The sequence below is a fragment of the Coregonus clupeaformis genome, unplaced genomic scaffold (genome assembly GCF_020615455.1).
Source record: "Coregonus clupeaformis isolate EN_2021a unplaced genomic scaffold, ASM2061545v1 scaf0042, whole genome shotgun sequence".
Taxonomy (NCBI): Eukaryota; Metazoa; Chordata; class Actinopteri; order Salmoniformes; family Salmonidae; genus Coregonus; species Coregonus clupeaformis.
In genome coordinates this window covers 171,555-188,972 of record NW_025533497.1, presented here as the reverse complement: position 1 = coordinate 188,972, position 17,418 = coordinate 171,555, and the positions used below count along the sequence as shown (strand labels likewise).

At 46.9% G+C, this 17,418-nt stretch overlaps 1 protein-coding gene across 6 annotated transcripts in view; it reads right to left on the bottom strand.

Moving 5' to 3' along the window:
* The window catches only part of LOC121543384 (MICOS complex subunit MIC19-like), a 107,940-nt gene that overhangs the window by 12,789 nt on the left and 77,733 nt on the right, over nt 1-17,418 (bottom strand). For all 6 annotated transcript variants that reach the window (XM_045212698.1, XM_045212697.1, XM_045212700.1 and 3 more), the window contains one exon: nt 13,427-13,497. In XM_045212698.1, coding sequence (XP_045068633.1) covers nt 13,427-13,497 — 71 coding nt within the window. The remainder of the gene's footprint in view (nt 1-13,426; nt 13,498-17,418) is intronic.

Below are 17,418 nucleotides of genomic sequence, written 5' to 3'. Positions count from 1 at the left end.
TGGACTGGACCGTATGATAGTCCATCTGGACTGGACTGGACCGTATGATAGTCCATCTGGACTGGACTGGACCGTATGACAGTCCATCTGTACTGGACTGGACCGTATGATAGTCCATCTGGACTGGACTGGACCGTATGATAGTCCATCTGGACTGGACTGGACCGTATGATAGTCCATCTGGACTGGACCGTATGATAGTCCATCTGGACTGGACCGTATGATAGTCCATCTGGACTGGACCGTATGATAGTCCATCTGGACTGGACCGTATGATAGTCCATCTGGACTGGACCGTATGATAGTCCATCTGGACTGGACTGGACCGTATGATAGTCCATCTGGACTGGACTGGACCGTATGACAGTCCATCTAGACTGGACTGGAACGTATGATAGTCCATCTGGACTGGACCTTATGGATAGTCCATCTGGACTGGACTGGACCGTATGACAGTCCATCTGGACTGGACCTTATGGATAGTCCATCTGGACTGGACTGGACCGTATGACAGTCCATCTAGACTGGACTGGACCGTATGACAGTCCATCTGGACTGGACTGGAACGTATTATAGTCTATCTGGACTGGACCTTATGGATAGTCCATCTGGACTGGACCTTATGGATAGTCCATCTGGACTGGACTGGACCGTATGATAGTCCATCTGGACTGGACTGGACCGTATGATAGTCTATCTGGAATGGACCTTATGGATAGTCCATCTGGACTGGACTGGACCGTATGATAGTCCATCTGGACTGGACTGGACTGGAATGTATGATAGTCTATCTGGACTGTGTTGGATAAGTGGTTATAGGGACGGCATACCGAGCAGTTAGGAAAAGACCTGTAGACAGCAATACCCTACAGGGTGGGGTGTCTCCTCAACCTGTAGACAGCAATAACCTACAGGGTGGTGTGTCTTCTCAACCTGTAGACAGCAATACCCTACAGGGTGGGGTGTCTTCTCAACCTGTAGACAGCAATACCCTACAGGGTGGGGTGTCTTCTCAACCTGTAGACAGCAATAACCTACAGGGTGGTGTGTCTTCTCAACCTGTAGACAGCAATACCCTACAGGGTGGGGTGTCTTCTCAACCTGTAGCCAGCAATACCCTACAGGGTGGGGTGTCTTCTCAACCTGTAGACAGCAATACCCTACAGGGTGGTGTGTCTTCTCAACCTGTAGACAGCAATACCCTACAGGGTGGTGTGTCTTCTCAACCTGTAGACAGCAATACCCTACAGGGTGGGGTGTCTTCTCAACCTGTAGACAGCAATACCCTACAGGGTGGGGTGTCTTCTCAACCTGTAGACAGCAATACCCTACAGGGTGGGGTGTCTTCTCAACCTGTAGACAGCAATACCCTACAGGGTGGGGTGTCTTCTCAACCTGTAGACAGCAATACCCTACAGGGTGGTGTGTCTTCTCAACCTGTAGACAGCAATACCCTACAGGGTGGGGTGTCTTCTCAACCTGTAGACAGCAATACCCTAAAGGGTGGGGTGTCTTCTCAACCTGTAGACAGCAATACCCTACAGGGTGGGGTGTCTTCTCAACCTGTAGACAGCAATACCCTACAGGGTGGGGTGTCTTCTCAACCTGTAGACAGCAATACCCTACAGGGTGGTGTGTCTTCTCAACCTGTAGACAGCAATACCCTACAGGGTGGTGTGTCTTCTCAACCTGTAGACAGCAATACCCTACAGGGTGGGGTGTCTTCTCAACCTGTAGACAGCAATACCCTACAGGGTGGGGTGTCTTCTCAACCTGTAGACAGCAATACCCTACAGGGTGGGGTGTCTTCTCAACCTGTAGACAGCAATACCCTACAGGGTGGGGTGTCTTCTCAACCTGTAGCCAGCAATACCCTACAGGGTGGGGTGTCTTCTCAACCTGTAGACAGCAATACCCTACAGGGTGGTGTGTCTTCTCAACCTGTAGACAGCAATACCCTACAGGGTGGTGTGTCTTCTCAACCTGTAGACAGCAATACCCTACAGGGTGGGGGTGTCTTCTCAACCTGTAGACAGCAATACCCTACAGGGTGGGGGTGTCTTCTCAACCTGTAGACAGCAATACCCTACAGGGTGGGGTGTCTTCTCAACCTGTAGACAGCAATACCCTACAGGGTGGGGTGTCTTCTCAACCTGTAGACAGCAATACCCTACAGGGTGGTGTGTCTTCTCAACCTGTAGACAGCAATACCCTACAGGGTGGGGTGTCTTCTCAACCTGTAGACAGCAATACCCTAAAGGGTGGGGTGTCTTCTCAACCTGTAGACAGCAATACCCTACAGGGTGGGGTGTCTTCTCAACCTGTAGACAGCAATACCCTACAGGGTGGGGTGTCTTCTCAACCTGTAGACAGCAATACCCTACAGGGTGGTGTGTCTTCTCAACCTGTAGACAGCAATACCCTACAGGGTGGTGTGTCTTCTCAACCTGTAGACAGCAATACCCTACAGGGTGGGGTGTCTTCTCAACCTGTAGACAGCAATACCCTACAGGGTGGGGTGTCTTCTCAACCTGTAGACAGCAATACCCTACAGGGTGGGGTGTCTTCTCAACCTGTAGACAGCAATACCCTACAGGGTGGGGTGTCTTCTCAACCTGTAGACAGCAATACCCTACAGGGTGGTGTGTCTTCTCAACCTGTAGACAGCAATACCCTACAGGGTGGGGTGTCTTCTCAACCTGTAGACAGCAATACCCTACAGGGTGGGGTGTCTTCTCAACCTGTAGACAGCAATACCCTACAGGGTGGTGTGTCTTCTCAACCTGTAGACAGCAATACCCACAGGGTGGGGTGTCTTCTCAACCTGTAGACAGCAATACCCTACAGGGTGGGTAGAATTTGTAGATAGAATTTGTAGATAATTGGCCCTCTTTCTGGGACTCACCCACAAACAGGACCAAGCCTGACCTGCTGATGAGGGACGGACTCCATCCTAGCTGGAGGGGTGCTCTCATCTTATCTACCAACATAGATAGGGCTCTAACTCCTCTAGCCCCACAGTGAAATAGGGTGCAGGCCAGGCAGCAGGCTGTTAGCCAACCTGCCAGCTTAGTGGAGTCTGCCAATAGCACAGTCAGTGTAGTCAGCTCAGCCATACCCATTGAGACTGTGTCTGTGCCTCGACCTAGGTTGGGCAAAACTAAACATGGCGGTGTTCACCTTAGCAATCTTATTAGGATAAAGACCTCCTCCATTCCTGCCATTATTGAAAGAGATCGTGATACCTCACATCTCAAAATAGGGTTACTTAATGTTAGATCCCTCACTTCAAAGGCAGTCATAGTCAATGAACTAATCACTGATCATAATCTTGATGTGATTGGCCTGACTGAAACATGGCTTAAGCCTGATGAATTTGCTGTGTTAAATGAGGCCTCACCTCCTGGTTACACTAGTGACCATATTCCCCGTGCATCCCGCAAAGGGCGGAGGTGTTGCTAACATTTACGATAGCAAATTTCAATTTACAAAAAAAAATGGCGTTTTGTCTTTTGAGCTTCTAGTCATGAAATCTATGCAGCCTACTCAATCACTTTTTATAGCTACTGTTTACAGGCCTCCTGGGCCATATACAGCGTTCCTCTCTGAGTTTCCTGAATTCCTATCAGACCTTGTAGTCATAGCAGATCATATTCTAATTTTTGGTGATTTTAATATTCACATGGAGAAGTCCACAGACCCACTCCAAAAGTCTTTCGGAGCCATCATCGACTCAGTGGGTTTTGTCCAACATGTCTCTGGACCTACTCACTGCCACAGTCATACTCTGGACCTAGTTTTGTCCCATGGAATAAATGTTGTAGATCTTAATGTTTTTCCACAAAATCCTGGACTATCGGACCACCATTTTATTACGTTTGCAATCGCAACAAATAATCTGCTCAGACCCCAACCAAGGAGCATCAAAAGTCGTGCTATAAATTCTCAGACAACACAAAAATTCCTTGATGCCCTTCCAGACTCCTTCTGCCTACCCAAGGACGTCAGAGGACAAAAATCAGTTAACCACTTAACTGAGGAACTCAATTTAACCTTGCGCAATACCCTAGATGCAGTTGCACCCCTAAAAACGAAAAACATTTGTCATAAGAAACTAGCTCCCTGGTATACAGAAAATACCCGAGCTTTGAAGCAAGCTTCCAGGAAATTGGAACGGAAATGGCGCCACACCAAACTGGAAGTCTTCCGACTAGCTTGGAAAGACAGTACCGTGCAGTACCGAAGAGCCCTCACTGCTGCTCGATCATCCTACTTTTCCAACTTAATCGAGGAAAATAAGAACAATCCAAAATTTCTTTTTGATACTGTTGCAAAGCTAACTAAAAAGCAGCATTCCCCAAGAGAGGATGGCTTTCACTTCAGCAGTAATAAATTCATGAACTTCTTTGAGGAAAAGATCATGACCATTAGAAAGCAAATTACGGACTCCTCTTTGAATCTGCGTATTCCTCCAGGGCTTAGCTGTCCTGGATCTGCACAGATTCTGCGAGGGCCTGGGATCGGGAGAGACACTTAAGTGTTTTAGTACTATATCTCTTGACACAATGATGAAAATAATCATGGCCTCTAAACCTTCAAGCTGCATACTGGATCCTATTCCTACTAAACTGCTGAAGGAGCTGCTTCCTGTGCTTGGCCCTCCTATGTTGAACATAATAAACAGCTCTCTATCCACCGGATGTGTACCAAACTCACTAAAAGTGGCAGTGATAAAGCCTCTCTTGAAAAAGCCAAACCTTGACCCGAAAATATAAAAACTATCGGCCTATATCGAATCTTCCATTCCTCTCAAAAATTTTAGAAAAAGCTGTTGCGCAGCAACTCACTGCCTTTCTGAAGACAAACAATGTATACGAAATGCTTCAGTCTGGTTTTAGACCCCATCATAGCACTGAGACTGCACTTGTGATGGTGGTAAATGACCTTTTAATGGCGTCAGACCGAGGCTCTGCATCTGTCCTCGTGCTACTAGACCTTAGTGCTGCCTTTGACACTATCGATCACCACATTCTTTTGGAGAGACTGGAAACCCAAATTGGTCTACACGGACAAGTTCTGGCCTGGTTTAGATCTTACCTGTCGGAAAGATATCAGTTTGTCTCTGTGAATGGTCTGTCCTCCGACAAATCAACTGTACATTTCGGTGTTCCTCAAGGTTCCGTTTTAGGACCACTATTGTTTTCACTATATATTTTACCTCTTGGGGATGTTATTCGAAAACATAATGTTAACTTTCACTGCTATGCGGATGACACACAGCTGTACATTTCAATGAAACATGGTGAAGCCCCAAAATTGCCCTCGCTAGAAGCCTGTGTTTCAGACATAAGGAAGTGGATGGCTGAAAACTTTCTACTTTTAAACTCGGACAAAACAGAGATGCTTGTTCTAGGTCCCAAGAAACAAAGAGATCTTCTGTTAAATCTGACAATTCATCTTGATGGTTGTAAAGTCGTCTCAAATAAAACTGTGAAGGACCTCGGCGTTACTCTTGACCCTGATCTCTCTTTTGACGAACATATCAAGACTGTTTCAAGGACAGCTTTTTTCCATCTACGTAACATTGCAAAAATCAGAAATTTTCTGTCCAAAAATGATGCAGAAAAATTAATCCATGCATTTGTTACTTCTAGGTTAGACTACTGCAATGCTCTACTTTCCGGCTACCGGATAAAGCACTAAATAAACTTCAGTTAGTGCTAAATACGGCTGCTAGAATCCTGACTAGAACCAAGAAATTTGATCATATTACTCCAGTGCTAGCTTCCCTACACTGGCTTCCTGTTAAGGCAAGGGCTGATTTCAAGGTTTTACTGTTAACCTATAAAGCGTTACATGGGCTTGCTCCTACCTATCTTTCCGAGTTGGTCCTGCCGTACATACCAATACGTACGCTACGGTCACAAGACGCAGGCCTCCTAATTGTCCCTAGAATTTCTAAGCAAACAGCGGGAGGCAGGGCTTTCTCCTATAGATCTCCATTTTTATGGAACAGTTTGCCTACCCATGTGAGAGACGCAGACTCGGTCTCAACCTTTAAGTCTTTACTGAAGACTTATCTCTTCAGTAGGTCATATGATTGAGTGTAGTCTGGCCCAGGAGTGTGAAGGTGAACGGAAAGGCTCTGGAGCAACGAACAGCCCGTGCTGTCTCTGCCAGGCCGGTTCCTCTCTCTCCACTGGGGTTCTCTGCCTCTAACCCTGTTACAGGGGCTGAGTCACTGGCTTGCTGGTGCTCTTTCATGCCGTCCCTAGGAGGGGTGCGTCACTTGAGTGGGTTGAGTTACTGACGTGATCTTCCTGTCTGGGTTGGCGCCCCCTGGTTTGTGCTGTGGTGGAGACCTCTGTGGGCTATACTCGGCCTTGTCTCAGGATTGTAAGTTGGTGGTTGAGGATATCCCTCTGGTGGTGCGGGGGCTGTGCTTTGGCAGAGTGGGTGGGGTTATATCCTTCCTGTTTGGCCCTGTCCGGGGGTTTCTTCGGATGGGGCCACAGTGTCTCCGGACCGCTCCTGTCTCAGCCTCCAGTATTTATGCTGCAGTAGTTTATGTGTCGGGGGCTGGGGTTAGTTGGTTATACCTGGAGTACTTCTCCTGTCTTATCCAGTGTCCTGTGTGAATTTAAGTATGCTCTCTCTAATTCTCTCGTTCTCTCTTTTCTCTCTGAGAACCTGAGCCCTAGGACCATACGTCAGGACTACCGGGCATGCTGACACCTTGCTGTCCCCAGTCCGCCTGGCCTTGCTGCTATTCCAGTTTCAACTGTTCTGCCTGCGGTTACGAAACCCCTACCTGTCCCAGACCTGCTGTTTTCAACTCTTAATGATCGGCTATGAAAAGCCAACTGAGAGACCTGAGCCCTAGGACCATACGTCGGGACTACCGGCCGTGGTGACTCCTTGCTGTCCCCAGTCCGCCTGGCCTTGCTGCTATTCCAGTTTCAACTGTTCTGCCTGCGGTTATGGAACCCCTACCTGTCCCAGACCTGCTGTTTTCAACTCTTAATGATCGGCTATGAAAAGCCAACTGAGATTTATTCCTGATTATTATTTGACCATGCTTGTCACTTATGAACATTTTTGAACATCTTGGCATGGTTCTGTTATAATCTCCACCCGGCACAGCCAGAAGAGGACTGGCCACCCCTCATAGCCTGGTTCCTCTCTAGGTTTCTTCCTAGGTTTTGGCCTTTCTAGGGAGTTTTTCCTAGCCACCGTGCTTCTACACCTGCATTACTAGCTGTTTGGGGTTTTAGGCTGGGTTTCTGTAAAGCACTTCGAGATATTAGCTGATGTAAGAAGGGCTATATAAAATAAAATTGATTGATTGATGATTGGTGTGTCTTCTCAACCTGTAGACAGCAATACCCTACAGGGTGGGGTGTCTTCTCAACCTGTAGACAGCAATACCCTACAGGGTGGGGTGTCTTCTCAACCTGTAGACAGCAATACCCTACAGGGTGGGGTGTCTTCTCAACCTGTAGACAGCAATACCCTACAGGGTGGGGTGTCTTCTCAACCTGTAGACAGCAATACCCTACAGGGTGGGGTGTCTTCTCAACCTGTAGACAGCAATACCCTACAGGGTGGTGTGTCTTCTCAACCTGTAGACAGCAATACCCTACAGGGTGGTGTGTCTTCTCAACCTGTAGACAGCAATACCCTACAGGGTGGGGTGTCTTCTCAACCTGTAGACAGCAATACCCTACAGGGTGGGGTGTCTTCTCAACCTGTAGACAGCAATACCCTACAGGGTGGGGTGTCTTCTCAACCTGTAGACAGCAATACCCTAAAGGGTGGGGTGTCTTCTCAACCTGTAGACAGCAATACCCTACAGGGTGGGGTGTCTTCTCAACCTGTAGACAGCAATACCCTACAGGGTGGGGTGTCTTCTCAACCTGTAGACAGCAATACCCTACAGGGTGGGGTGTCTTCTCAACCTGTAGACAGCAATACCCTACAGGGTGGTGTGTCTTCTCAACCTGTAGACAGCAATACCCTACAGGGTGGGGTGTCTTCTCAACCTGTAGACAGCAATACCCTACAGGGTGGGGGTGTCTTCTCAACCTGTAGACAGCAATACCCTACAGGGTGGGGTGTCTTCTCAACCTGTAGACAGCAATACCCTACAGGGTGGGGTGTCTTCTCAACCTGTAGACAGCAATACCCTACAGGGTGGTGTGTCTTCTCAACCTGTAGACAGCAATACCCTACAGGGTGGTGTGTCTTCTCAACCTGTAGACAGCAATACCCTACAGGGTGGGGTGTCTTCTCAACCTGTAGACAGCAATACCCTACAGGGTGGTGTGTCTTCTCAACCTGTAGACAGCAATACCCTACAGGGTGGTGTGTCTTCTCAACCTGTAGACAGCAATACCCTACAGGGTGGTGTGTCTTCTCAACCTGTAGACAGCAATACCCTACAGGGTGGTGTATCTTCTCAACCTGTAGACAGCAATACCCTACAGGGTGGTGTGTCTTCTCAACCTGTAGACAGCGATACCCTACAGGGTGGTGTGTCTTCTCAACCTGTAGACAGCAATACCCTACAGGGTGGTGTGTCTTCTCAACCTGTAGACAGCAATACCCTACAGGGTGGTGTGTCTTCTCAACCTGTAGACAGCAATACCCTACAGGGTGGTGTGTCTTCTCAACCTGTAGACAGCAATACCCTACAGGGTGGTGTGTCTTCTCAACCTGTAGACAGCAATACCTTACAGGGTGGTGTGTCTTCTCAACCTGTAGACAGCAATACCCTACAGGGTGGGGTGTCTTCTCAACCTGTAGACAGCAATACCCTACAGGGTGGTGTGTCTTCTCAACCTGTAGACAGCAATACCCTACAGGGTGGTGTGTCTTCTCAACCTGTAGACAGCAATACCCTACAGGGTGGTGTGTCTTCTCAACCTGTAGACAGCGATACCCTACAGGGTGGTGTGTCTTCTCAACCTGTAGACAGCGATACCCTACAGGGTGGTGTGTCTTCTCAACCTGTAGACAGCAATACCCTACAGGGTGGTGTGTCTTCTCAACCTGTAGACAGCAATACCCTACAGGGTGGTGTGTCTTCTCAACCTGTAGACAGCAATACCCTACAGGGTGGTGTGTCTTCTCAACCTGTAGACAGCAATACCTTACAGGGTGGTGTGTCTTCTCAACCTGTAGACAGCAATACCCTACAGGGTGGTGTGTCTTCTCAACCTGTAGACAGCAATACCCTACAGGGTGGGGTGTCTTCTCAACCTGTAGACAGCAATACCTTACAGGGTGGTGTGTCTTCTCAACCTGTAGACAGCAATACCCTACAGGGTGGTGTGTCTTCTCAACCTGTAGACAGCAATACCCTACAGGGTGGTGTGTCTTCTCAACCTGTAGACAGCAATACCCTACAGGGTGGTGTGTCTTCTCAACCTGTAGACAGCGATACCCTACAGGGTGGTGTGTCTTCTCAACCTGTAGACAGCAATACCCTACAGGGTGGTGTGTCTTCTCAACCTGTAGACAGCAATACCCTACAGGGTGGTGTGTCTTCTCAACCTGTAGACAGCAATACCCTACAGGGTGGTGTGTCTTCTCAACCTGTAGACAGCAATACCCTACAGGGTGGTGTGTCTTCTCAACCTGTAGACAGCAATACCTTACAGGGTGGTGTGTCTTCTCAACCTGTAGACAGCAATACCCTACAGGGTGGGGTGTCTTCTCAACCTGTAGACAGCAATACCCTACAGGGTGGTGTGTCTTCTCAACCTGTAGACAGCAATACCCTACAGGGTGGTGTGTCTTCTCAACCTGTAGACAGCAATACCCTACAGGGTGGTGTGTCTTCTCAACCTGTAGACAGCAATACCCTACAGGGTGGTGTGTCTTCTCAACCTGTAGACAGCGATACCCCTACAGGGTGGTGTGTCTTCTCAACCTGTAGACAGCAATACCCTACAGGGTGGTGTGTCTTCTCAACCTGTAGACAGCAATACCTTACAGGGTGGTGTGTCTTCTCAACCTGTAGACAGCAATACCCTACAGGGTGGTGTGTCTTCTCAACCTGTAGACAGCAATACCCTACAGGGTGGGGTGTCTTCTCAACCTGTAGACAGCAATACCTTACAGGGTGGTGTGTCTTCTCAACCTGTAGACAGCAATACCCTACAGGGTGGTGTGTCTTCTCAACCTGTAGACAGCAATACCCTACAGGGTGGTGTGTCTTCTCAACCTGTAGACAGCAATACCCTACAGGGTGGTGTGTCTTCTCAACCTCCACCACACCTGCTGTCTCGACCTCTGAATGCTCGGCTATGAAAAGCCAACTGACATTTCTTCCTGAGGTACTGACCTGTTGCACCCTCTACAACCACTGTGATTATTATTTGACCCTGCTGGTCATCTATGAACGTTTGAACATCTTGAAGAACAATCTGGCCTTAATGGCCATGGTACTGTTATAATCTCCACCCGGCACAGCCAGAAGGGGACTGGCCACCCCTCAGAGCCTGGTTCCTCTCTAGGTTTCCTCCTAGGTTCCTGCCTTTCTAAGGAGTTTTTCCTAGCCACCGTGCTTCTACATCTGCATTGCTTGCTGTTTTGGGTTTTAGGCTGGGTTTCTGCATAAGCACTTTGTGACATCTGCTGATGTAAAAAAGGGCTTTATAAATACATTTGATTAGATTTTTGATTCGTATGATACCGGTGTGTGTGTAGGTGTGGCGTTTTGTACGTACTGTGTGTGTGTGTGTCTGGGATGGGCATTCATTATGTGTTTACCTCAGGTAAGGGCTACTAACATGAAGTGTGATGATGTGTGTGTTTGGACCTCAGGACAGATTCATAGAAGCTGGAGAGAGGATAAGGCAAACTGGGATACAGTGGAGCCAGGTCTGTGTCTGTGTGAGTGTCTGTGTGTGTGTGTGTGTTTGTGTGAGTGTGTTTGTGCCTGTGTGTTTGTGTCTGTGTCTGTGCCTGTGTCTGTGTGTTTGTGTGTAATGAGGTCACTCTTAGGTAGCAGCGTTCCGGTTGGGAGAGCTCCATCATGCCAAGAGCTCTGCTGGGAATACTGCTGGAACAGCTGCCCTACCCCTACACACTGCACAGCACATCCTCACACCTCTCTACCTCATACTTATAGAGAAACAGGCATACTGTGTGCATAAACCACACAAACAAAACCTCTACCCCAGCAGTGTCACTAGACTTACTACTGCTACTAGCCTACTACTACTACTAGCCTACGACTACTACTACTACTACTAGCCTACTACTACTACTGCTAATATTGCTACTGCTACTAGCCTACTACTACTACTACTACTACTACTACTACTACTACTACTACTACTACTACTACTAGTACTAGCCTACTACTAGTACTAGCCTACTACTACTACTACTACTACTACTACTACTACTACTACTAGCTTACTATTACTAATGTTTCTACTGCTACTAGCCTACTATTACTAATGTTTCTACTACTACTAGCCTACTATTACTAATGTTTCTACTGCTACTAGCCTACTATTACTAATGTTTCTACTACTACTAGCCTACTATTACTAATGTTTCTACTACTACTACTGCCACTACCCCTACCACTACCACTACCGTTATTACTACTACCACTACCACTACAGGCAGGGTCCAAATGCCCCCAAAGTAACATCCTTCAGACACTATTGTCAATTAATTTTATACCAATGGAGGCCAAAGTCTTTTAGGCAGGAGGCAACAGTGCTAGGCTATCAGTACAGTATATATAGGAAAATACTTTACTACAGTATTAGTAGGATATCAAACTACTGTTGACCAGAGCCTCAAATGTTATCAAACATTCTATTAATAAAGTCTGTTGGACCAGCAGGGAAATTAAGACGTTGGGTGGAAAGACATTTCTAACTTCATAAGCCCGATTATCATATCAAACCCATGTTAATGCAATCAATTATGTATATTCCCACTCTTTCCCATTTATCTCCAGGGCAGTTTCAACTTTCAGGAAATCAAAAGGCTCTGAGACTAAACATCTTGCCTTATTATTCCACTGAACCCCAGATACCATCTTATCTCCCTCGTTCATTCACTCACTCTGTCGTATCGGAATACAGAGGCAATAACGTCCATAGGGACAACTCATAGAGACCTCTGTACGCTGCGCTGCACAATACTAAACAAGGTCTTTTCACACTAATACAGATCATGTACACACACACACACAGAAACGATGGCACCAAACACACCCAATGAAACCTGATTAGTGTCTACTAGCAGTAACCCTGTCCTCTCTCCCCGTCCCCCTGTAACGCCAGACCCTCCCGCCATTTCATTAAACCACACACGCACTCACATCCTCCCTGCCCAGCCCCTCTAATCCAATCACAGCTCTGGTAATGCACCTCCCGTAATCCAATCAACCAATCAGGGCGCTTGCCGCTGAGACTCCACCATCACGTGACCGCGCCAGACCAGTGTTAGCAGTTAGCGCGTTGTGTCGCTCCAATGATATTCCAGCAGTACATTTCCTTAATGCAATTTGGGAAGCCTCAACCCCAGCTCTACCCTTAGCTAACGCTAGCCCCAGGAGATGGCTAATCAGTTTCTAGCATTTTGCAGGGAGACAATGATCCCGGCGTTAGCGCCAGCTAATGAGAGGCTAACACGATTAGCGCCCCCTTCCCAGACAGAGTCCTGGACTCCGGGCCCCTTTCGCCCCACCTCTTGTGGACTCCTCATCCAATTTGTTACATTACTATGGAGCCTAATGGTCCCTTATTAGGAGTTATGGAACAGCAATGGACTGGAATTGACATGTTCTTTAGTTACATGTATGCGACGGTTAAATGGTTAATAGGGTCTCTGTGAATCTCACTGACAGCCTAACATATGGGGGGCTATTGGGAGGCAAATTGTTAATACCATTGATGGACAAAGTTGTCTTACACGCACAAAGGCATGTTTGTTGAACTATTTTAAAGGATTAGATGCTAGCAAAAAGCATAAGCACACCCAAAATATGCTGTAGAGGTTCTGACTCACGGAGAGTAAACTGGAAAAATAATGAAAGTCGTACACTAATTATACTCCCAAACATTTAATGGGTATAGCAACCAACGTTTCAGCACACAGAGCATTCCTCAGGGTGCTGAAAGTCCCTTTGTTGTAGGAATGACTGTAAGCTGGTTACCAACTACCAATGGTTGGTTCACAGGGACACAGCACAAAAAAAACAGGGAGGGACAACATCAGGTATTGAGCTCTTCATAGCCAACATTGGCCTTGAGGAGGAAGCATTTGAGAAGAAAGCCTGTTAATTCTGCAGTGAATGGAGATATTTTCGATGGGGGGTGTATACATTAATTTATCCAGGAGTACTTGATACACTTGTGGTAATTAAACACAATTGCATGTGTTATGAACTTACTTGAACTTTGCGTTGATTCCGTCGGCAGCCTTGTGGTAGTTCTCTGTGGTGACCTTGTAGAACTGAGCACTCTGGAGGGGGGAGGGGGGGGGGGGGGTTGGAGCGAGAGAGAGAGAGCGATAGAGAGAGAGAGAGCGAGAGAGCGAGAGAGAGCGAGAGAGAGCGAGAGAGAGCGAGAGAGAGAGAGAGAGAGAGAGAGAGAGAGGGGAAGAGAGGAGAAGGAGAGACAAACAGACAAATAAATGCCAAGTCAGAATCAGATTGGGCCTCTTATATAAAACAGTTTATTCCCTTCCTCTCTGGGCCTTTCAGATGGCCTTTATTTGGGCAAAAGGAAACACTCCAGCTGAGACAAGCCTTTTCCCCTCACACACGCACATCTGAGCCGCATCCCAAACGGTACACTATTCCACATACAGTGCCCCCCATAGGGCTCTGGTCAAATTTAGTGCACTACAGTGGGGAAAAAAGTATTTAGTCAGCCACCAATTGTGCAAGTTCTCCCACTTAAAAAGATGAGAGAGGCCTGTAATTTTCATCATAGGTACACGTCAACTATGACAGACAAAATGAGAGAAAAAAATCCAGAAAATCACATTGTAGGATTTTTAATGAATTTATTTGCAAATTATGGTGGAAAATAAGTATTTGGTCAATAACAAAAGTTTCTCAATACTTTGTTATATACCCTTTGTTGGCAATGACACAGGTCAAACGTTTTCTGTAAGTCTTCACAAGGTTTTCACACACTGTTGCTGGTATTTTGGCCCATTCCTCCATGCAGATCTCCTCTAGAGCAGTGATGTTTTGGGACTGTCGCTGGGCAACACAGACTTTCAACTCTCTCCAAAGATTTTCTATGGGGTTGAGATCTGGAGACTGGCTAGGCCACTCCAGGACCTTGAAATGCTTCTACGAAGCCACTCCTTCGTTGCCCGGGCGGTGTGTTTGGGATCATTGTCATGCTGAAAGACCCAGCCACGTTTCATCTTCAATGCCCTTTGCTGATGGAAGGAGGTTTTCACTCAAAATCTCACGATACATGGCCCCATTCATTCTTTCCTTTACACGGATCAGTCGTCCTGGTCCCTTTGCAGAAAAACAGCCCCAAAGCATGATGTTTCCACCCCCATGCTTCACAGTAGGTATGGTGTTCTTTGGATGCAACTCAGCATTCTTTGTCCTCCAAACACGACGAGTTGAGTTTTTACCAAAAAGTTCTATTTTGGTTTCATCTGACCATATGACATTCTCCCAATCCTCTTCTGGATCATCCAAATGCACTCTAGCAAACTTCAGACGGGCCTGGACATGTACTGGCTTAAGCAGGGGGACACGTCTGGCACTGCAGGATTTGAGTCCCTGGCGGCGTAGTGTGTTACTGATGGTAGGCTTTGTTACTTTGGTCCCAGCTCTCTGCAGGTCATTCATTAGGTCCCCCCGTGTGGTTCTGGGATTTTTGCTCACCGTTCTTGTGATCATTTTGACCCCACGGGGTGAGATCTTGCATGGAGCCCCAGATCGAGGGAGATTATCAGTGGTCTTCCATTTCCTAATAATTGCTCCCACAGTTGATTTATTCAAACCAAGCTGCTTACCTATTGCAGATTCAGTCTTCCCAGCCTGGTGCAGGTCTACAATTTTGTTTCTGGTGTCCTTTGACAGCTCTTTGGTCTTGGCCATAGTGGAGTTTGGAGTGTGACTGTTTGAGGTTGTGGACAGGTGTCTTTCATACTGATAACAAGTTCAAACTGGTGCCATTAATACAGGTAACGAGTGGAGGACAGAGGAGCCTCTTAAAGAAGAAGTTACAGGTCTGTGAGAGCCAGAAATCTTGCTTGTTTGTAAGTGACCAAATACTTATTTTCCACCATAATTTGCAAATAAATTCATTAAAAATCCTACAATGTGATTTTCTGGATTTTTTTTCCTCAATTTGTCTGTCATAGTTGACGTGTACCTATGATGAAAATTACAGGCCTCTCTCATCTTTTTAAGTGGGAGAACTTGCACAATTGGCGGCTGACTAAATACTTTTTTCCCCCACTGTATATAGGAAATAGGGTGATATTTGTGACGCACATCTGATAGGAATGATGAATGTACCCCCCACTACTACACTAGTTCATGAAAATTTGATGGATGGGGATATTGAGGGAGCAACAACATTAAAAAAGTTGTTGTGCAGGTGTTTATTTTTTAATCTGGCTGTATTGTGACCGTTCAGTTTGACGTGTGTGTTCGAAAATGTGTCTGTGTGTGTACCTTTGGGCGGTAAGTGATTGTTTGGTGGTGTAGGTAATGGTGTGTGTGTTGAGTCTCAAGATGGAGTGGTTTAATAACATCTAGACGGTGAGGAGAGGTCAGTGGGTCACTGTAGTCAACCATAGTACTACCAGCCCTAAACCTATTGTGGGGCCATAACAATGGAAGCCATAGCACATAGTTACAACATAGTAGTAAGGTCATATACCAACCTCATCAACCATGGTCATAGGCCTCTCCCAACATAGTCATTAAACCATCTATTGTATGCCACAAATCAATTACCCATCGGGACAATAAAGTAACTACTTCACTACCCAACACTACCTACTCTAGAAAATGGAGAGAATATCAGTACTATTGTAGATAAACGTTTGACCCACGGACAACCACATCATCAGAGGGCACCATCGCTATTGGTCAAGCTCAGATTGACACTTCCTGTATGTCACTTCCGGTGGGGAGTCAATAGCGCTCCAGGTAGAAGTTGCCCATCGGCACAGATCTAGGATCAGCTTACCCTCCCTAAATCCTAACCTTATCCTTAGGGAGGTGAAAGGCAATATTGATCCTAGATCAGTGTCTGGGGTGCAACTTCATCACTCCCCTGTCCAATCACCTCTCACTTTACTTATGCCCCATCCAAATCGCCTCTCATTTTACTGATGCCCCGTTCAAATCGCCTCTTATTTTACTGATGCCCTGTCCAATCATATCTAATTTTACTGATGCCCTGTCCAATCACCTCTCCTTTTACTGATGCCCCGTCCAAATCTCCTCTGACTTTACTGATGCCCCGTCCAATCACCTCTCACTTTACCGATGCCCTGCCTAATCACCTCTCACTTTACCGATACCCCGTCCAATCACCTCTCACTTTACCGATGCCCTAACCAATCACCTCTCACTTTCATGATGCCCCGTCCAAGTCCAATCACCTCTCATTTCACTCATGCCCCGTCCAATCACCTCTCACTTTACTTATGCCCTGTCCAATCACCTCTCACTTTACTGATGCCTTGTCCAATCACCTCTCACTTTACGGATGCCCTGTCCAATCATCTCTCACTTCACTAGCAAATCTTCAAATAAAAGTAACCAACGGAGTTGTGTCAGACCGGCTAAGAGTTATATGGGAATGGCATGACTAGAACTTTACACGTGTGTTTGAGATTTAACCAATGTTAGTGCAGACCAATGTAGGCCTCCTGTAGCTCAGTTGGTAGAGCATGGCGCTTGCAACGCCAGGGTTGTGTGTTCATTTCCCACGGGGGGCCAGTATGAAAAATGTATGCACTCACTAACTGTAAGTCGCTCTGGATAAGAGCGTCTGCTAAATGACTAAAATGTAAAATGTAGCCAGTCAGGGAACCATCAGTGGCAGTTTCCTCAATGTCACTGACATTAGGACTAGGATTTAACCAGTGTGTGTGTTTGTGTTTGTTTGTGTGTGTAACAGCGGTTGCTAGAATGTTGTGTCGGTCTCTGTGTTGAATACTAAAAGTGACTAATAATAATAATACCTGGATAAATCGCAGCGCTGTCACTAATCAGAGCCCTAATCCATCAGGGAGCACAAATGGCCACGTGTGACAGTGATTGCAGGGCCAGCGGGCACACACACACACGTAGACACACACACGCTTACACACACAAACGCACACAGAAATACCTAAAAAAGCAGACACACACACACGCCTACAGCCTGTGCAGGGAGACAGAGTAGC